The following is a 21,722-nucleotide window of genomic DNA, read 5'->3' as shown; positions in this document are numbered from 1 at the left end:
CCGGTCCAACTTGAATAACTCTCCCTTGTCCCCAATGTCAAGGGTGAACATTGAAGCATTCCTGTGTAGCACCCTTTATGGACCCTCATAAAGTCGCTGAAGGGAGTCATGTGCACACCTCTGCGCACAAACACATACTCACAGGAGGATAAGTCTGGGGCGTAGTTGCAGGGTGGTTGGCCATGTCGCATTGGCGGGGGTGGTGCAAGGGAGCCCAGTTTGTCACACCGCCTTTCGAGGACAACGGTGGTGTCAGTGTCTTGCTTGGTTGCTGGGGGGAGGAATTGGCTCGGTACTGCGATGGTTTCTCGTAGACTTGTTCAGCAGAGTAGGCCCCAAGATTATCCTTGGGCTCTGTGCAAATCCCCAGGGAGAAGGCTGTTGGGCTTCTCGAGGTGTGCCATTAGCACCGATTTGAGATGGCAGTGGAAGCACTCAACTAGCCCATTGGCTTTGGGGTGGTAAGCTGTGGTGCGATGCAGCTGGGTGCCCAGGAGTCTGGAGAATTCTGTCCATAGGGCGGAGGTGAATTGTGCCCCCCCCCAGTCGGTTGTAATGTCTGCCAGAACCCTGAAGCAGGAGACGCAGGTGGCAAGGAAAGCTCTGGTGCACATCTCTGTGGAGGTGTCCAGAATGTGAATGGCCTCTGGCCAGTGAGTAAGTAAGTAGTATGACCCCCAGGAGACTGACAGGGGTCCAAATATATTTAGATGGATGTGTTGGAACCTGCGGATTGGGGCGTCGAACTGCTGGAGCTGGTGGTTGGTGTGCCGCTGGACCTAGGCTGTCTGGCAGTCTGCAGGTTTTCACCCACTCTGACCTGTTTACGTAGGCCTTGCCAAACAAATTTTGAGGACACCAGTCACAGTGTTGTGTGGATTGAGAGGTGGGAAAAACCATGGATCATGTCAAAGACTGTTCTTCTCCATTGGGTGTGGATGAGAGGTCGGGTTTGGCCAGTGGAAAAGTCGCAGAGGAGTGTAGTGGAATCAGAGTCAAGTGGGAGGTCTTGGAACTGCAGTCCTGTGATTGCAGTCCTGAATCTGAGTGTCTCGGGGTCATTCTGTTGTGCCCGAGCCAGATCATGGTAGTTGATGCCCTACGACATAACGTTGACTACCAGCATGGAAAGTGTGTCTGCGACTACATTGTGCTTTCCTAAAAGATGTCTATAGCAGTAGTGAATTCAGAGACGTAGGATAAGTGTCTCTGTTGTCGGGCAGATGATGGGTCAGAGGACTTTGAGAAAGCAAAAGTAAGTGGCTTGTGATCAGTATGGGTGATGAACGGATGCCCTACGAGGAAGTAGTGGAAGTGACAGAAGCCCAGGTAGAGAGCGTGCATTTCAGTTCAGGCAGCCACAGGACCCAACTGAAAAAGGCGAGGGATCTCTGAGTCATCAATGAACTGTTCCAGGACAGTGCCCACTGCTGTGTTGGACACATCAACTGTGAGAGCCATCGGTGCATCCATCCGTGGGTGTATTGCCATCGTTGTGTGGGCCAGGGCCTCTTTAGTCTGTTTGTAAGTATTGTGAGCCTCATTGGTCCATTTGCGCTCTTTGAACAATCCTGACATTAACGTGAGGAGAGGATGCGTAATCTTGGCTGCCACAGGGATGAACTGTTGTAGAAATTCACCATGCCCATGAATTCCTGAAGGCCCTTCAGTGTTGTCGGTCTGGCGAAGTGTCATATGGCATCCACTTTATGTATTGAGCGGGGTGGCGTCGAAAGTGATAATTTTGTTGCCAAGAATATCTATTTCTGTGAGGCTGATCTGGCACTTCTCTGGGTTAATGGTGAGGCCGAACTCTGCGAGGCGAGTAAAAAGCTGGTGGAGATGTGTCATGTGCTCCGCAGGTGAGTTGCTGGCAACCAGAATGTCGTTGAGGTAGGTGAAAAGAAATGGCAAATCTCTGCCGACTATGTCTATGAGGCGTTGGAATGTCTGTGCCACATTTTATAAACCAAATGGTATGCATAAGAACTCAAACAGGCTGAATGGGTTGATGAGAGCCGTCTTCTGGACGTCATCCAGGTGCACGGGGATCTGGTGGTATCCCCAGATTAGGTCAACTTTGGAGAAAAGCTTTGCACCATGGAGTTTCGCTGTGAAATCCTGGATATGGGGAATTGGATAGTGGTCCCATATCATTGCATCGTTGAGACATCTGTAATCGCCGCAGAGTCTCCAGCTTCCATTAGACTTGGGCACCAAGTGGAGGGATGAGGACCATGAGTTATCAGAACGATGAACAATGCCGAGCTCCTCCATGCACCGGAACTCTTCCTTGGCGAGGCTCAGTTTGTCTGGGGCCAGGCAGTGGGCCCATGAATGCAATGGTGGCTCAGTGGTGGCAACATAATGTTGGACACTGTGCACTTAGGCATGGCTGCCGTAAACTGGGGGTGCAGGATGAAGAGAAGTTCTGCGAGAAGACAGCTCTAATGGCCATGTTAGGTTCCATAGAGGCAAGTTGGACTTGCCGAGGGGCACCATGTGGAAAGTCTCAGCATGGATTAGTCATCTGCCCTGGAGGTCAACAAGTAAGGAATGTGCCCAGAGGAACTCCATACTTAGCAGGGGCTTGTTTGCTGAAGCAAGTGTGAAGGACCATTGGAATGTGGAGTCGCTGAAATGTACAGGAATTTGCCTTTTTCCTAAGGTTCTGATGGTAGTGTCATTGGCAGCACCCAGGGAAAGACAGATGGGTCGGGTGCGCATCTCAAGTGCTGTTCGGGGAATGCAGCACGGAATTCAAAATAAACCAGTTGTGATACTTGAGCTCACAGTCTGTTGCCACAGTCTCTTCACTGCGCTCGCTCACAACACGCTACATTGATGACCCCGACGAGTCTCCACACCCTGAAGACTCGACACAATGGATCAAGCAGCTGTAGGTGCCATGAGATGTTGCCCCAGGCGTGGAGAAGGCTATTTAGTTGGCCAACCACCGCAGCCACTAATGGTGGCTGGCCCCATCATTTCCCAGAAATGAACATGGTTGGCGGCACCTCCGTGCAGACGCCCCCAAACATTGGTGGTCCAACCTGGGATTGGACCTCTCTGTTTTCTGGTGGGGTGAGGTCTGCTCACATGGTGGACTTGATTTGGGTGTTGGCCGGGTGACACAGTTGACTGAGTCTATGGCTTCGTGTTTGGAACATTAGAGAACATCCATTCGCGCCACATCCTTGCGCGGGTTGCTGAAATCCACGTCTGCCAACCGGAGTCTGATGTCTTTGGGCATCTGCTCAAGAAACACCTGGTTGAACATAAGGCAGGGTTTGTGCCTTCCGCCAGTGTGAGTATCTTGTCCATGAGGGCAGAGGGGGTCCTATTGCCTAGGCCATCCAGGTGCAGGAGCCTGACTGCTCTCTCGTGTCGTGAGAGGCTGTACATGCTAATGAAGAGGTTTTTCAGAGCCATGTATTTACCTTCCTCTGGCGGCACCTGAATGAGGTCATCGACTCAAGAGGCAGCTTCCTGGTCGAGCGAGCTGACGATGTAGAAGTACCTTGTTGAATGGGAAGTTATCTGTTGATCTGGAACTGGGCCTCTGCTTGACCAAACCAAGTGTGGGGCCTGTTCATCCAGAAAGTTGGCAGTTTCAATGCAATGGCACCTACAGCTGCTTGATCCATTGTGTCGAGTCTTCAGGGTGTGGAGACTCGTCGGGGTCATCAATGTAGCGTGTTGTGAGCGAGCGCAGTGAAGAGACTGTGGCAACAGACTGTGAGCTCAAGTATCACAACTGGTTTATTTTGAATTCCGTGCTGCATTCTTTAAGCTCGTCCTCGGTCCTGCCCCTAACGTCCTGGCACTTACGTCCCGATCATGCAAGCGCATTTGCAACCTTCTAGTCTGGACCGAAAGAAACGGTCCCACGACACCATCCTTGCCGTGACTGCCCTGCCAACCGCGCATGAGAAATGGGACCAGTTCACCATTGCAAACATGTCTGTCACCACAAAAGAAAGATTTGGGAATGAAAATTGATAAGGATTGAAAAAAAATAGAAATTTAGGTTAAATGTTCATTTTAATAGAATTGATAGGTCCAATTATTGTAATAGATAATGGTGACCATTCCAATAATTATACTTTTATCTGATTAAGTAATACTACAAAAATTTCTTTCAATAAATTTTTATAACTTTTCATAATTGTGATTCCTAAGTTTTGCAATTGGTCTTTCACTACTTTGAACTGAAATTTAGGAAACATTGAAAAAGATTCCTTTAAGGGTAATAGTTCACTTTTATACAAATTTAATTTATAACCCGAAAACTGGCCAAATTGGGCCAACATAGTTAATATATTTTATATAGAAACCTCCAGATTTGAAATAACGAGCAATAGATCATCTGCGTAAAGAGATACTTTATGTTCAACTCCATTTCTAGTTATTCCTTTAAATTGTTTACACTGTTGAAAGGCAACAGCTGGAGGTTCCAATATTATATCAAAAAGCAAAAGACTTAAAGGGCATCCTTGTCGCATTCCCCTGTACAGCCTAAGCATCTTTAATTGTGGTGAGGTAGAACAAATCGAAACTATGGGACATGAATATAATAATTTAATCCAATTAATGAAATCTGGACCAAAATTAAATTTCTCTAAAATAGCAAGTAAATATTCCCATTCTACTCAGTCAAATGCTTTTTTAGCATACAATTCTGTCATTGGGGTGGAGGGAAAATATAATATATTCAATAATCAATGTATGTTATTAATAAGAATAACTTTTTTAATAAAACTAGTTTGGTCCGAATTGATAATTATTGATAGAATATTTTCTAATCTATGTGCGAAAACTTCAGATAAAATTTTCATATCAACATTAAGTAATGAAATTTATCTATAATATGCATATTCTGTTGCTTCTTTTACTTTTTTTCAGAATAAGAGATATACTAGCCTCATTAAAAGATCTGCGTATATATAAAAAGAAGGGAGAGGTAGGAAGCCCTCCCTAAGCAACAGCAATATATATACCCCCGCATGCACAATAGGTGTTCTCTACACATGCATTATCTTAAGATACCCCTTATTATGAATTAGTTTAAAAAAACACTACATTCTACTGATGAGCTTAAGCATCATATATTATATATATATATATATATATACGTAAATGTTTAATATTAAGACATAGCTAAAAATAAAATTCAAAATAAAAAGTGCAGCGTCTTTATTTTGCCTATGCGCAGTTACCTCAATATCTTCGTGCATGCCAAATAAATATTCCTTTGTTCTCGGCCATGCTAGAGAGCTCGTGGGTTCAAGCCTAGGAAATCTCTCCATTTTAAACAATGAAATAATCACTCAGCTTTTATTAAAAAAATAAATTTAGACATGCAGCATGGTAACAGGCCATTTCGGCCCATGAGTCCGTCCCGCCCAATTTGCACCCCATTAACCAACACCACAGGTATGTTTTGAATGGTGGGAGGAAACTGGAACCCCTGGAGAAAACCCATGCAGACACAGGGAGAACATACAAACTCCTTACAGACAGCGCGGGATTTGAACCCAGGTCTGATCCCGATCACTGCCGCTGCAAAGGCTTTGCGCTAACCGCTACGCCAATAAGACTTCAGGAATTAAACTAGAACTGTAGTTTGTCGTGACACTAAGAGATGTGTTTTTAAAGATTTAATTTTAATTTTATTCAAGTGACTATTTATCTTGATTAGTGTAACCCTGTGTAAATTAAAAATTGTTCTGTACAAGTTTTAAATGATGTTAAGTTATGTGAAAGTGGATAGCCTCTGAGATGTTTTTTAGGCAACATAAAGCAAGGTATAATTTCTTCATTTACTGAATCTAATTGTGGTGCATTTTATTAAGGATAATCATTGGAACCACTGTTCACCAGTGTTGGAATATCCTTGGTAGGGTGTAAATCAAGTGGGCTATTTTGTCTTGTTGTCCTGAATTCTGTTAAACTTCTTGAGTAATGTTGGAGATGTACTCATATAGGCAAGGAGAGAGTGTCCCATCATGTTCTGGATGTGGTGGATAGGTATTGAGAGTTAAAGGAAAACAATTTTTTTTCTTCAAATCTACTTGAAAATACTGACCATTTATTGACAAATTGCAGAGTTTGTATTTTATAAAATGAAGATGAATTTGGAAGCTTGGTCAAAATGACTAAAATAGGAACAATTTGGGTTCAATTTGCATTGCAATAACCAAATATGCCTGAAGATTGTGAACTTTAGGAGGAAAGCAGAATACGAACCAGTCCTCTTTGAGGGCTCAGCAGTAGAGAGGGTTACGAGCTTCAAATTCCTGGATGTCAACAGCACTGAGGATCAGTCCTGCGGCCTCCATGTCTATGCAATTGTGAAGAAGGCTTGCCAGCAGCTGTACTTTGTGAGGTGTTTGGAGAGATTTGGTATGTCACCAAAGACTCAAAAATTTCTACAGGTGTACCATGGAGAGCATTGTGTCAAGTTACATCACTTTCTGATATAGAGGTGCCAATGCACAGTACAGGAAAAAACTCCAGAGAGTTGTTAATTCAGCCAGCAATATTATGGGCACCAGTCTTTACTCCATCGAGGACATCTACAAGAGGCAGTGTTTAAACAACTGAACACCCAGTGGCACAAGGACATCTTCCCCACTGCCATCGGATTTCTGATTGGAAATGAACCACAGGCACTACCTCACTTTACCCTATTTTCTTGTACTATTTATTTATTTTTGAAATGTAATTTATAGCATTATTCACACCGTGATGCTGCCGCAAACAACAAATTTTGTGACATGTTCATGTCAATAAATTCTGATTCTGAGCAGAAACTCTGTTTCATGTCTCTGTTCTGATCTGCTCGCTGTTTCTCTACAGCTGCTGCTTGGCCATTTGTGATGCAGTCCTATAGATTTTGGCAAGGTTCCAGAGGACTGGAAAATTGCAAAGGTCACTCTGCTGTTTAAAAAGGAAGGGAGGAAGCAGAAATTATAGAACTATTAGCCTAATGTTGGTGATTGGGAGGTTTTTGCAGTTGATTGTCAAGGATGAAGTTATGAAGTATCTGAGATTCATGACAAGATAGACCCTAAAGTCTATCTTAAGGGAAAATTTTGCTTAACAAACCTACTGAAATTTTTTGAGGAAACCAGAAGCAGGCTAGACAAAGGAGATAGTGAAAATATGCAGAAATACTCAGCCGGTCAAGCAGGATCCATATAGAGAAAAGCCGCTTTCAGGTGGCTAGCATACCCCAATGTAAAGCCGCCTAAAATACCTGAATGCAGCTGTTGGGAAGCCACCTGAAAGTGGAGAACCCTGACCCAAGGAGTACTTAACAAACTCTCCTCTGGTAGGTGTATTCTCCGCTTCCGAGCGCTCCCTCAGGTACCTGAAAGTGGGCGGGACTACAGTCACAATCGACAGAAGTCATTGTTTGCTCCGCGGCGCCTCTCCTCGCTGCGGACTTTTCAGGTGCCAGAACAGCTCCTTCAGTGCTGCCACCTGAATGTCGCTTTGCACAACCTGTAGCCAGCTCCAGAGCTACACTCTCCCAGCTATTCCACCTGAAAATGGCTAAAGATATACTACTGATGTTTTGGGCCTGAACCCTCTTTAAAGTCTAAGCAAAAAACAGGAAGGCGTCTGAATAACGACTGGAAAGGGGAAGGGTGGGTGGAGAATGGGAGGGGAGGAGTCCAGACAAAGAACCAAAAGGTTAATTGGATATGATAAGAGGAAATGCGAGAATTGATTTAGGCTATGTGAAAGGAGACAGAGGGAGAATGAAAGAGAGGGGGAGAGAGAGAGAGCTGGGGGAAAGGCGACAGGTGGAAGAAGAAGGGGAGGGGATTATTGGAAATAGGAGGTCAATGTTAATGCTATCCAGTTGGAGAGTGCCCAGGTGAAGGATGAGGTGTTATTCTTCCAATATGTGGGTGATCTCAGACTGGCAGTGCATGTGACCATGGATAGGCATTCAGCAAGGAAATGAGATGGGGAATTGAAATGGGTGGCCACTGTGTGATCCAAGCTATTGTAACGGACAGAGCTGTTAGGGGGCCACTCCTTCTATGTTGTATGTTAATTATTTGAATTGCAGAATAAATTGCTTTGTGGCAAAGTTTTCAGATGATACAAAGATAGGTGGAGAGGCAGGTAGAGATGGGGAAATGGGCTGCAGAGAGATTAGGAGAAAAGGCAAGGAAGTGGCAAATGAAATACAATGTTGGAAAGTTGCCAGAAGAAATAAATGGGCAGATTATTATTTGGATGGGGAGAAAATTCAAAATTTGGAGGTACAAAGGGACTTGGGTGTTCTCGTGCAGGATACCATAAAGGTTAACCTAAAGGTGATGAAGGCAAATGCAATGTTGGTATTCCTATCTAGAAGAGCAGGATATAAGAGCAGGGATGTGATAGTGAGGCTTTATAAGGCACTGGTGAATTCTCACTTGGAGTCAGGGGTATATTTTTCAGCTCCTTATTTAATAAAGGATGTGCTGTCATTGGAGAGGGTTCAGAGAAGATTCACAAGAATAATTCTTAGAACGAAGGGATTAACACGAGAAATGTTTGACAGCTCTTGGACTGTACTCCTTGGAGTTCAGAAGAATGAGGGAGTTGGGGGAACCTCATAGAGGCATTTTAAATGTTGAAAGGCCCCGGACAGAGTAGATGTGGCAATGTTGGTTTGCGGAGTCTACAACAGAGGGCACAACTTCAGGATTGAAGTGCACCCATTTAAAACAGATGCAGAGGAATTTCTTTGGCCAGAGAGTGTTGAATGTCTGGAATTTGCAGCCACAGGTGACTATGGAGGCCAAGTTGTTGGGTGTATTTAAGGCAGAGATTGATAGGTATCCAGGGTATCAAGGGCTATGGCGGGAAGGAAGAACTAAGTGGGAGAATGGATCAACTCATGATGGAATGGAGGAGTAGACTCAATAAGCCCAATGCTCTACTTCTGCTCCTATCTCTTATGGTCTCGTGTAAATTATATCAGTCTTCAGGCTACCGATGTTGAGTTTGAATTTTTTTTTAATTTAGAGATACAGCTTAGTAACAGGCTTTTCCAGCCCACAAGCCCATGTGGCCCAAGTACACCAATACTCCAGACCCCATACGTTTTATGTGATGGTTGTTCAACCACCTCTGAAGTCGTATTATCAGGAGCAGGTACGTCAGTTGTTTATGGAGCTGCCAAAGATGTATCTGTAGAATAGCCCATAAAACTATTGGAGACGAGTCAAGAATTGCCATCTGTTATTCTTAGAGCATTTTTATTCATCAGTTGTCAGTTTGTATTGCAGCATAAATGTGAACTCACCTTGACCAGAGAGCCAATGGTAATCTTCTATTGACCAGTACATAATGCATAACCTGCAAGAGATAGAGGGGTTGACCCTGGTCAAGATACAATCTGATTTTCAAGGTGTTTTCCCTCATATTCTGATTGTCATTCTCATAGAGTATATTTATTTATTCACCGACAGCATCACCTGAAGAAACTAGAGGGACGCCGACTGGATTTTGACTACAAGAAGAAAAGACAAGGGAAGATAACAGATGATGAGATTCGACAGGCACTGGAAAAATTTGATGAATCAAAAGAAATTGCAGAATCAAGCATGTTTAACCTACTGGAGAGTGATGTAAGGACCTGTGCGTTGGGAATGAGCTAACCATTTAATTGCTCAATGTTATACTGAATTTTTTTTATTGTTGGTGTCTTGTTTCTCTTACTATTTGATCTTCCTGTCACCTCCATCTTGCATCTGTTAGCACTCCAGGCACCATCACGTGCTGGGAGAGGTAGCAGATGTACAAACACACACTCCATGCAGGTTTCAGTAGAGTCCCTTTATCTGACAATGGAGAACATGTTGAGATTTGACTGTCCCCTGCACATTTCTGGCCTTTGTCCTCTGTTCCATGTTTGACTGTTCCTGGACTGTGGCCCACAACAGCATGAGTTGGGTCTGTTGCAAATGCACCAATGATTAAAGGAGTGCCTGTGCACTCAGTTTGAATTTTTCATTTCTGTGGAACTCCTACCACTCTCTTAAAACTAGAGAGAGGTCTGGTGTATCTGTCATTATACAGCAGTTGAGTAACAATTCCTGGCTGATTGTGTGCTAATTCACTCCAAACATCTGTTTTCATCCACAATTTTCAGTCCACACAGCAAAGGATTCAGTGAAGGTACTTTGTCAATGTGTCAGCCTGCAAAAAGGGGAAAAAAATTCTACTTGATTTTGTTGTTAAGAAAACAGCATGAAAATGAAGATTTCATGAAACATTGGTTATGTATCTTTATCTTTTCTATATAAAGAACGCCGGGTGACCTGCTGAGTTTCTCCAGCATTGTGTTTTTAATTTAATAAAATTTAAGATTTTGGTTTCCCGCGGCTGAATTTCACCAGGAGGTAAACAAGTAAATCTGCCAATGCGGGGGACTAGCACAGCATAAAAAAGTGCTAAGGAAACTGTTAAGGATGTGCAACAACCATAGAAAGTAAAAGGCGGTTGATGTTTCAGATGTGAGCCCTTTAAATTTAAATTTTTATATTTTATTCACAGCACGGTCAAACTGATTCCAGCTATTTAAAGCCATGTTGCCCAATTACACCTAGAAGAACCTATGTTTTGCATGGAAGGGGAAAGCAGAGTACCCGGGGACAAACCACACAGATACAGGGAGAATGTATAAACTCCTTACAGTCAGTGCCAGATTCCAACCCTGATCGCTGGTAGTGTAATAGCTTTGTACTAATCACTACACTAACAATACCACCCTTCAAGCCCAGACTGGTTTCTTCACCCTTGCGTGGAGAGTTGTTGGTATTAGATAAATCCATAGATGATGAATGCGTGTAAGCTATTGCTTCTAAAATGCAATCTGTACAGTTACACTTCCTTAGATAAATCTCTGGGAATAAATTTTGAGGATGGCACCTGTCTCCAACATTAACTAAATCAAATGGCAGCATTGCATTCATATTTGTCCAACTTTTAATTTAAGTGGAATGGGTAAGTGCTGGGAGAAGAAAATGAGCAGCTGAAATAATTCCAAACTCAAATTCCCAAACACATCTGATGCCATACTTTTGTCAGCTTCATTTCACGTCATCTGATAACATGCCAGCGGCAGAAAGTCTCCCCCAATTCAACATGGGACGACTAATGGAGAGCTCCTCCCTTCCTGGAATCTTCTCCTTTTCTGCATGGTCTTCAGTCCTGAGCTAAATTTCAAATGTCGTAGTCTAGCTACTGTTTGGCCATTGAGTATCCTTTTTACCCCACCCCGATCCCAAAAGCTTTCTTTCTGAGTCCCTGTCCATGCTGGTATTCTTGATCTGACTTCTGATGTCACCAACACAATCTGCCAATTGTCCATAACCTTGAATCCATGCAGCTTGGGAATTTGACTTCCTCCTACCTAGTGTATTGAACACCAGAACATAGTTCATCAAAATACATGTCATTAGGACATCCTTGGTTTAACAGATTGTTGGTGTGGTTTCTTCACTGATATTTGTAATTAAGGAGGCAAATGGAGCATCACTTGCACTGTGAGTCATGGGAAATTAGTCAGTTCTTTCAGAGCTCTCTTAACAACAGACGCAGGAAATGTGTGGTGCAGAGGGCATGGAACTGGAGTGCTCCATTTTCTAGATAAAGCACCTCTGACACAATAGGCCCACAGGGGTGGGGGTTGCAGTTCCCCACAGAAGGCAGCAATGAAATGTCAGCACAGACAGAGGCCCATTGAGCATCCGTGCAGATCAGTGCTTCAGTCTGTGCACAGGGTGGGATTTCTGATTGACTTAGGGCTGTTTGTAAGCATAACAAGTATATTCCAGCAAAGACACTGTTAATCTACGTGATGTATTCCTAGTTTCACTAAGTATTAAAATTGCAGATTCTGAGATGTGCCCCTTTGTTGGCACATGAGTAATGGGTGATGCACAAGTCGGTGAGGTAATTACATGCATGAAATACAACAGAGAATTGACACCTGCATCACTTACATGCTTTGTTCAATTTCTTGATGCTGGGGCTTCAATTGGAATTAGCCCCGAGCAGGCTAAATATGCTTTTAGTGCCCAATTTGAATGTAGGTTCTTTTTCTGATCCTGCAAAGATGACCCCTCTCACCTTTGCCCTCCTGCTGTGGTTCCTGCAGCAGGTGACACCCATTTTCACAATTCCTTTTGAGATTTGCCAAGATGCACAACTCCCCTTTCCTCTGCCTCCATTCTCCCTCTGGCTCTCTCCATGTCTGCCCCTATTCTGTTCCCCCCCCCCCCCCCCTTTGATTTAGTTCACTCTGCCTTCATTCTCTTCATTCTGCCCTGCTGCTCCTCTCCTGCATCCTCTTCCATCTTTGCACTACTTTCCTTGGCAATGCCCACTAATCCTCATTGTGAGATCTTCTTCACCTGGGCATGGGCCGTACATAAATGGTTTTGAGGAGGGGACCAAGTGTCATATATCTATTACACTCACTAAATTGAGTGTTAAAAACACAGAATGCCTGTGTAGAGATCTAGGTAGGTTTAGAGAGTGGACAAGAGTCTGGCGGATGGAATTCATAAATGCAAAGTCATCCACTTTAGAAGGAACAAATAGGATTATTATTAAAATCAACTCTTTATTTATTATTTAAACTGCAGCATGCTGTTGAGCCTAGTACTGCGATTGGTAGTGCATGAATCACAAAAGTATGGTGTGCAGGTGCAGCAGGTTATTAAAAAGGCAAATACAATGTTGGCCTTCAATGCTAGAGGGATTGAATTTAAGAGCCTGAAGATTCTGCTGCAACTCTCCAGGTCCAGGGTGCTGGTGAGGCTCCTTACTCCCCTTATCCAAAATGCATGGAACCAGAAGTGTTTCAGATTTTGGAATTTTTCAGATTTTAGAATAATGTATTTAATAATATGAATAATGTTTCGTATTTATTCCAAAAAAAACTTGATATTCGCTTATAAAAGAAGGTAAATGCAGTACCAAATTCTAGAAATTCTGCTGGATGGCAAAAAACACAGTGAATAATGGCAGTGATGATCATTGGTAACAAACTAGAGCCCACTTGTGGCGTCATGTCGGCGCTCCAAAAAGTTTCAGATGAGGGGGGGTTTGCTTTTGAGGAGAGATTAAGTCACCTTGGACAATACTTGCTGGAATTTACATGAAAGGGAATCTTATAGAAACACATAGAATTATGAAAGATAAGATTGAAGCAGGAAAGTTATTTCCACTGGTAGTTGAAACTAGCTATGGATGATATAGGCTCAAGGTTTGGAGAAATAGATTTACAACAGAGATCAGCAAAGTTCTCTGCCTAAGGAAGTATTTAAGGTGCAATTAGATGGTGTCCTGGGTAAACTTGTACCTCTCACTTTGTTCGTTTTAGATTGGTCACAGTGTTTGAGCTACCGAAAAAAAATAGAGCAGTTCAGATTATACAAATGTTTATTACAAATTCAAAAGCTGATTTCAAACTACAATATGCTAGCCCTTCCCAACTATACTTATCAACACCTGCACTGGTCCCAACTGCCGAAGCGAGGCAACGCTTGTAGTAGCTTGTCGGGGCACCGGTAGCAGCTTCTCCACCTCCCCCAACCAGGACATTGGCTGGACTCTAGAAGTTCTTCTTCTTCCTGAAAGATGTTGCCACCTCTCGGAGAGTCTCAAACTTAAGCAGTGGGACCATGGCTTATATTACCCAAAAACTGCTTACCCAAGCACCTATTCCCAGCACAGTAAGAAAGATAAGCGAGCAAGCTAGCATGTTAGACTTCTATCGAATAACGTAATTTTCAGCCTATCAGTTTGAATACAATGGTTTATTTTGCATCAAGGCTAGAACTCTGACAGTCTGTGACCAAAACAAGCAGGAAGATTAAATGTTCTTGGTATACAGATGTCCTTTCGTCAGATAACAGCATCTCTGGCCCCTCGGTGGAATTTAGCTTATGTCTGCTGATTCTAAAAAAACAAGCAGGTTCTCAGCCTTTCAGAAGCAAAGACTGCAAAAGTAAAAAACATGGTTTAAATCTTCCATTACAGATGGATTTGTGACGAGTACAGGAAATTAAAGATTATGGAAAACAGGTAGATAAATTGAGGAGCTCACAGCTAGATCAGTCGTGATCTTTTATTATATTTTATTTACAAATTTTCAAGTCAAACAGTACAAAAGACAAAATAATTTTCTGAAATAAATAATGTATATCTATTAATAGCTATTGCATGTCTAACTATAATTAACTGGACCTCCCCTCCCTCCTTCATCCCCTCTCTTCCCCCTGAAAAAAGAAAGTAAAATAGAAAAAGAATAAGAGCAAGGAAACAAGATACAGTAGTTCAAGACTAAACTAAAAAGAGAGATAAAGTAAGAGGTTGTCAGGTATGTACCGCCACCTTCCGGGCCTCAAATTAATTAGCTTTTCTAGATCCGGGGAGGGATACAGATGGGGGTCTCTGAAGTGAAGGGGGAAAGATCAGTCATGATCTTATTGAATGGCGTAGCAGGCTCGACAAGGTAAATGGCCAACTTCTGCTCCCATTTCTCTAGTTTTTAATTCAATGATGTGAACAGCTCTTGCATTTAATTAATCATAAAATTGAATGCATAAATGGAAGTTGCGTGTATTTCCACAGTGTCATTCATAGTGAAGAGTGCTTTGTAGCCAAAGCAGTTTTTTCAAGGCAGGGAACAGCGTCCAATGTATTCACAGCTAGCTTCCAGCCACAGAATTATGTTAATTATATGATAATTAATGAAGACTTGCCCAGGACACCAAAGAGAACGCTGCCCTTCTTTCAAGGTGGAGTTGTGACATCTTAGTGCAGAATGCTATTCATTTCTATTTCAAGGGTTATTTTGGGATAGGGGAGTTTGACACATGGAGAGATGAAGAGAATCCTGAGAGGCCTCAGCACATTAGCAGATTTCAGAGAAGAGAATTAGAAATGGAAATGAGGCATAGTTTATTAGACAGAGGGTTGTGGGGTCAGATGGGAATGACTGAAAATATAAACAGTGTGTGAGGGTGGGAGAATAATTTATAATTCTGCTAGCTGTGGGTCAGGAACAGAAATATGGTGGCCTGTATTCTGGTGAGCTTGGCTTATACAGTTTAGAATAACTTGTACAAGATTAAACCAAAAGAATCTCAAATGCATTTGTTTGCAGGATTTAAACTTTTCGTAATTTAACCCTCTAGAGTTTTCTCCAGGTATTCAGGTTTCCTACCATTTCTCAAAGGTGTGCTGGTTAGTTGGCTACTGTAAGTGACCCTAAAGTAGATTATTAGCTAAATAATCAGTTAATGGGTGTGTGTTTGCAAGTGTACAAGGAAAAAAATGCAACTGATGGTCTCCTCCTGTCATTATTAGATGCAAGGGAAAGGATACAAGTTGTCTGACTTGAAACATTAGCTCTCTTTCTATCCCCACAGATGTGGAGATCTGAATGTTTCCAGCTTTTTCTGATTTTAATTTTAGCTCTCCAGTATCCGCAGTGTTGTGATTGATTTCATTCATGAGACATTCTGTATTAGAACAGATTCCTGAAATGTGACTGAAGGGATTGTTTGCCTTTGTGAATATTTTTAGATTGAGCAAGTGAACCAGCTTACAGCTTTGGTACAAGCACAGCTGGAGTATCACAGACAAGCCACAGAGATTTACCAGGCCCTCTCTGTGCAACTGGAGCAGCGGTAAGCACGAGATTACAGCCCATTAAGTTTGCATCAAAGAGTAAAGAGCATCAACAAATAACTTCTCTTGCCTCAGTTTAGTTAATTCCTCTACCTCAATTCCGATGTGATTACTTTAAGCAAATGGTGCAATTAAGAAATTAATTTGCCTTGAGTAGATTCTTTTGAGTTTATTGTTATTGCAGTGCCAAAACAGTGAAGCTTATGTCGCAATTTTTCTTTCATTGCATTTAATGTTCTGCAGATTTTGCTCCTCACTCGAGTAAAGTGTGTAATAATCAGGATAATCTTGTTGCTAAGTACTGCTGTTTAAAAGATAAAGGGTTTCAAATCAATTGTATATCCATGGACTTTAGTCAGTGTCAGTACAGAAATAGGCCTTCTCTTGCTCTGTTCCCCTAGATCTGATAGGGAAGGTGACACTCACTAGGCCTTTTTATGGAGCAACTGCTTATTAAAGCCGGCTCAACGAAAAAAATAAGGTGAATTTACCTTTTAAGGAGAAGGCCTATAAGGTTGATCTAGTGTTGCCTTCATACTGAGCAGCGTCGGGAGCCGTTTACCGGAGCTGAGGGAGGCGGGGGGAGTGGTGCAGTAGCGCCACCCGTTGCCGTGACGTCAAACATACATGCCAAGAAGGGAAAGCTTCCTATCCCCAAAATGGGACCGAAGAGCAGGTAAGAGCGCTGGTGGAGATCTGTTCAAGCAGTCTCAGGACTCAAGCAGATCTCCTGTGCACCATTCACTGCCAAGAGTGCATATGGATTTAAAAAATCGTGCTCCTGGGTCGCGGGCTGACAATGTCATCGCGACGTCATCAGCCCGCTCCATTGCAGCTGCTTTCAGTGGTGTTGCCTTTATGGAGGTGGTGGAACGACCTCGCTTCTCCTCTGACTATACCCTCTAGACGGATCGAAGTTCACCTGCTGAATCTGCCCTCGGAGCTTTTGTGAAGGTAAGTGAAGTGATAAAGATGGAGAATATCTGCCTTTAAATTTGCTTTTTTAAAACTATATAAAGGCCTACTGTCAACTGGGCTGCCTAATTGAATACCACAGAGACGCAGAATATTTTACATCAGATTGAGGAAAGATCAAAATTCCTATTGCCTCTGTCAGTCTCTCCCTGCAGCAAGCCAACCATTAATTGTTCAGAGCTGTTTTGTACCAGCAGAGCAATGAACAGGCTGATTTAAGCAGTAAAACCAGAGCAAGGATTCCAGTAGAAGACATATGGCTATAAAGATAGGGTGGCAGAAATGAGAGAGCCAAAGCTAATATTGTGCTTTGAGGGATGCTCCAAGACCATATTTATAGCAAAGTTAACGTTACTACATGGTTCAGGAATGCCAAAAGTAGTTTTATTTCCTGACTAATAGGAGTACACCTATTTAATGACAGAACAGAATGATAAACATGAAGCAGAATTTTAAAAAAACAAACTGCTGGTGGAAGTCAGTGGGTTTGATAACATCTCTGGATAATAGTTGACATTTCATGTTGAGACCCTGTATCAGAAAGGAGAGGAGGCCAGTTTGAAGAGGTGAGGGAAAGGGATGGGTAAGTGATTGGTGGACCCAAGTGAAGAATGGTTGATGGTCAGATGCAACCATTTGTGGGATGAAAAAATGGAGATTGCAACAAAGGCTGAGAGGGGATGTGGAGACGATAGCGGTCTGCCAATTACATCAACAGCCATGTGGCTGCCAGCACCCTGGAGGCCTCACTGCTGTGGCTAGCAGGTGAAGTTGATGAGCAGGTGCCAGACAGTCTCAGAACCCCTCCCCCTGCCCCCATCCCCTTTTTCCCCAGGACATCCAACTGTTCATTTGATCAAAATATTTGCAGTATCTTCAGTATCTCCCCTGAGCATAGATATTTAGAAATTTTGTTGAAAACAATTGCATAATCTAAATTAAAGAATAATGTATTCAAAAGCACATCAACATATGTAAATTATCTGAAAATGTGACTACTAACTAAAACAACAAGGGGAAAAAAAGCCCTGTTGTTTCATTTAGCATTATAATGTAGGCTGGTGAACCATTTAAATGGAAGGGTGTTTGCAGAAGCTGTTAGCTTTGGATGTCACTGAACTTCCTAGACTCAGTGCTGACTCTGGGGTGCATCACCATCCAAACCTCCAGTGGTTCTCTGTTCACATTGCCACCCAAGATGCAGATGTCCAGATCACACAGGTCCACACAGATTTGAAGGGGGGAGGGATACAGTTGAGGGGGGGTGGTATCTGCTCTTGGTTTTGCCTGATGACTTTCACAATGGAGTAACCAGTAACTGTAAATTGCCTTTGATGTGATTTTTTTTACAGAATGAAAGAGGCGACAGCACGCCCTCGAAGGGAATACAAACCAAAACCTCGCTTGACTTACGATTTTGGCGAAGACGTCCAGCCGAATGGTGGAGTTACTCATAGTGGTCAAAAGACACCAGGTAACTGCATCCGTTATGAATAGCTGTTCCCTCTTGAACAGGCAATTGCTGTTAAATAGATCAATCATTACATTATTTTTTCCCACCACATATCACACTGATTTCAATCAGAGGTCACCATGAGAATGGGAACAGAAGGGTAATCAGTTGATGGGAAAATTAATTCCTTTTGCTGTAAATTTGAGTTATGCTAAGTGGATTATATGGCATTTCCCAGATGAATGCAGTATAGTGACAGAGGTGCACCAAAGAAAAGGTACAAGGACTGCCTAAAGAAATCTCTTGGTGCCTGCCACATTGACCACCGCCAGTGGGCTGATATCGCCTCAAACCGTGCATCTTGGCGCCTCACAGTTTGGCGAGCAGCAACCTCCTTTGAAGAAGACCGCAGAGCCCACCTCACTGACAAAGGGCAAAGGAGGAAAAACCCAACACCCAACCCCAACCAACCAATTTTCCCCTGCAACCGCTGCAACCGTGTCTGCCTGTCCCGCATCGGACTTGTCAGCCACAAACGAGCCTGCAGCTGACGTGGACATTTACCCCCTCCATAAATCTTCGTCCGCGAAGCCATGTCAAAGAAAGAAGTGGTCTGGTGCAGCCCCATACACAAGGGGCTGAATCACCACAGCACAAAGCCAACACACAATGGCACAGAGACCGCTTCCTCACTGAGGAGAAGTGCCAGGGTTAAAGAGCGGACTGCGGGGGAGTGAGCGCTGCTCCTGAGACTGCGTGCTGACGTTACTCCCGTGAGCCAGCCTGGTGGATGGGGGATTTTGCAGTATTGCTTCTGTAGCGCGGTGTGTTTGAATAAAGAGTCAGTTACTGGTTCACTCAGCTCAGTGCAGACGTGTTCCTTTCTTTACGCAGTGCCACTGTTTCGTGGGCGCTACAACATTTCTTGCCAGAAACCAGTGTTGAGGGCTGCCTAGAGGTCTCTCTTATTTTTGGTCCTTCCGTTAATGCACTTACAAAGCAAGACTGCTGAGATAAGTGGAAGATAACCTTAAACCTTACACAAAACCTTCCAAGTGAAAATATATTTGGGATTTCTCAGATCTGTTTGAGTGCTGTTTATTTCTCCACTGCTTGACATTTGAAGCTAAGAAAATAAGGAAGAGATATTTAAACTGTGTCAGAGAGCTACGGCATAGTGGAGTACATTTGGCCCATTTTATGCTTTCAACCTTTTACCCTGTACTGTATCACCAGTTATGATAATTGCTTGCAATAGCAGTTAACAATTAATTTTTTTCAAAGATTTATCCCCATATTTTAAGCCAAACCTTCTTGATGAAGAAAATATAGGCAGGCACCCAAATAAATATCCAAGATTCCTTTATAGTTATGCACATAAATACACAAAACTTGTTAACTTTTGTTTGCCACAAAGTGGTACCACTAGACACAACCACACCAATAAGAGAAAGAGAAGCAGAACAGCGTCCCTTCAGAAATACCAACAGTCTGTGGATACACCTCCTGAGATCCCACAACCTCTACTGCCACACAGCCCCCTGTTCCTTCCCGCAGTGAACCCAAGCTCCTTGTTCTGAACCTCTAAAAAGATTAGGAATCTGTTAACGCTCTTTAGGAGCCACCTTCACTATCATTGCCCTCTTGAATCCTGAACCTGATGCATCATTCTTACAAACCTGTCTCCAGCAGCTGCAGCCTGTTGAGTTCTTCAGCCTCTGAGCCCTTCACTGGTCACCTACCTTATCCGGTCTTCTCCCAGGCTTCTCCTTCTTGGGGCTTAGGGGAGAGTGTTCTACTGCTCCGGAGCCTGTAACCCTCATGGTCTGCTGAAAACCATGGCCATTGCCATCTTGGGCACAGTTGTCTTTGAGTTCACTGATATTAAAATAAAACCCCTCGTAAAGGCCGTTTAAAACCTGGCATAATGATCGGGCAGTAGGATTGGTTTTAATATGGTCTTGCTGATGAACAAATAATGAATATAAAAGTTCTGGCTTTCTAAACTGCAGGCACGCCGTTAGACCAACCATGTTGCAGAGCTGCATATGACTTTGAGCCAGAGAATGAAGGAGAGCTGGGCTTCAAAGAAGGTGATGTCATCACTCTCACCAATCAAATCGATGACAACTGGTATGAAGGAATGCTCCACGGACAGTCAGGATTTTTCCCAATTAACTATGTTCAAGTATTAGTTCCTTTACCTCATTAGAATAATTATTGTAGCCCAACCTGCCATGATATTTGTGCCACTTGTTAAACTGATAGAGGTGGTGCAGTTTGTGACACTGGTTATCAGTGAGTTCCATTGGTGTAAAGTCTTTGGTTTACATGTATCATAATCCCACTTGTTGCATTTAGTTCCAAATGTCGTGAATGTATGCACAAATGTTGCTGATCCTTACCATTTCGGAAATGTTCAGTTCATTCTGCCCTCAGTGAGGACTACAGCACAACTATCATGCTTAACAATGTACAATCGAGTTGTGGATGTGACCAGTGAATGCTTCACCATTCTGAACCTCTGTCCACATGTGAATTCTGCTGCATCTTGCTTACCTTATTTTTGTAACAGTGGTAAAGCTGTACAGTTTGGTTCCTGAGAATATATTTATCTAAACTAAAAACAAGAAAGAATATGTGCTATATGAATTGTTTTATTCTAATTCTGCTGAATCGGAAAATACAGTGATTGAAAATTTGGTTGCTTAATGTGTGAAACCCTATCTATTAAAATGATCTGTAAACACTCTCTTTCTATCACTGGATTATTTTTCCAAGGAACAATTGACTCATATTTCACAATTAAGATTCAAAATCTCCAAGTAATTGATAGGTGATACAGGACAAGGATTATAATGCTGTTGCTCAGCAGGTCTTTTCTTTCCTGCCCTCAGTGCACCACTACTCTGCATCAATCCACGACCTCGCAACTATCAATGTACCATTAACTTCTTTCATGGAGCAGATTTCTGAATTCAACAAGCAAAAAGTAACTCAGTGCTATCAGTGGAGCTGCACAGTTGTGGAGGGAATATCGAAGGAATGCTACGCTGTCTGGAGGGGCAGTGTTGAGGGAGCACTGTGCTGTCAGAGGGACAGTACTGAATGATGAAGGGCAGTGTTGAAGGAAGGCTAAACTCTGCAAGATACAATATCAAGCTACGGCCGCACTTAAGATGGGCAATATTGATGGAAAGCCACACTGTCAGAGAGGAAGAATGAGGGACTGCTGCACTGTAACAGGACAGCATAGTGGGAGGGACAGTACTGAGGGATTGTTAAGAATTTCCAGAGGTGTGATACAGAGGGATTACCACAGCAGTAGCACCAAGAGGCAATACTGAGTGATTATTGCACTATCAAAGGGCCAGTACCGAGGTACTGCTACATTGCAGGAAGGGCAGGAATGAGGTATTGCTGCAATGAGGGAGTGCCACACTAAGAGGGACAATACCGAGACAGCACCTCTGACAGAGAAAGAAGTCAGAGAGAATTACATTCAGAGAATTGTAGCAATATACAATGTTGCTGTAACAGCAACATTGCCACTAGTGTGGACCCAGGAAAGCAGCAA

General features: G+C 43.0%; 1 protein-coding gene across 6 annotated transcripts in view; it reads left to right on the top strand.

The window, feature by feature from the left end:
• Positions 1-20,896, top strand: part of LOC138757225 (endophilin-A1-like) — a 225,909-nt gene extending 205,013 nt beyond the window's left edge. For 3 of the 6 annotated variants that reach the window (XM_069924232.1, XM_069924221.1, XM_069924233.1), the window contains 5 exons: positions 9,034-9,162; positions 9,480-9,638; positions 15,613-15,716; positions 18,045-18,166; positions 20,158-20,896. In XM_069924232.1, the coding sequence (XP_069780333.1) occupies positions 9,034-9,162; positions 9,480-9,638; positions 15,613-15,716; positions 18,045-18,166; positions 20,158-20,357 (714 nt within the window). In that variant the 3' untranslated portion in view covers positions 20,358-20,896. The remainder of the gene's footprint in view (positions 1-9,033; positions 9,163-9,479; positions 9,639-15,612; positions 15,717-18,044; positions 18,167-20,157) is intronic. The other 3 variants (XM_069924243.1, XM_069924224.1, XM_069924251.1) reach the window with 2 other exon arrangements.
• The last annotated feature ends 826 nt before the right edge of the window (positions 20,897-21,722 follow it).

Source organism: Narcine bancroftii, chromosome 1, assembly GCF_036971445.1.
Source record: "Narcine bancroftii isolate sNarBan1 chromosome 1, sNarBan1.hap1, whole genome shotgun sequence".
NCBI lineage: Eukaryota > Metazoa > Chordata > Chondrichthyes > Torpediniformes > Narcinidae > Narcine > Narcine bancroftii.
Note: the sequence above shows the minus strand (reverse complement) of the source record. Positions and strands in the feature narration are given on the sequence as shown.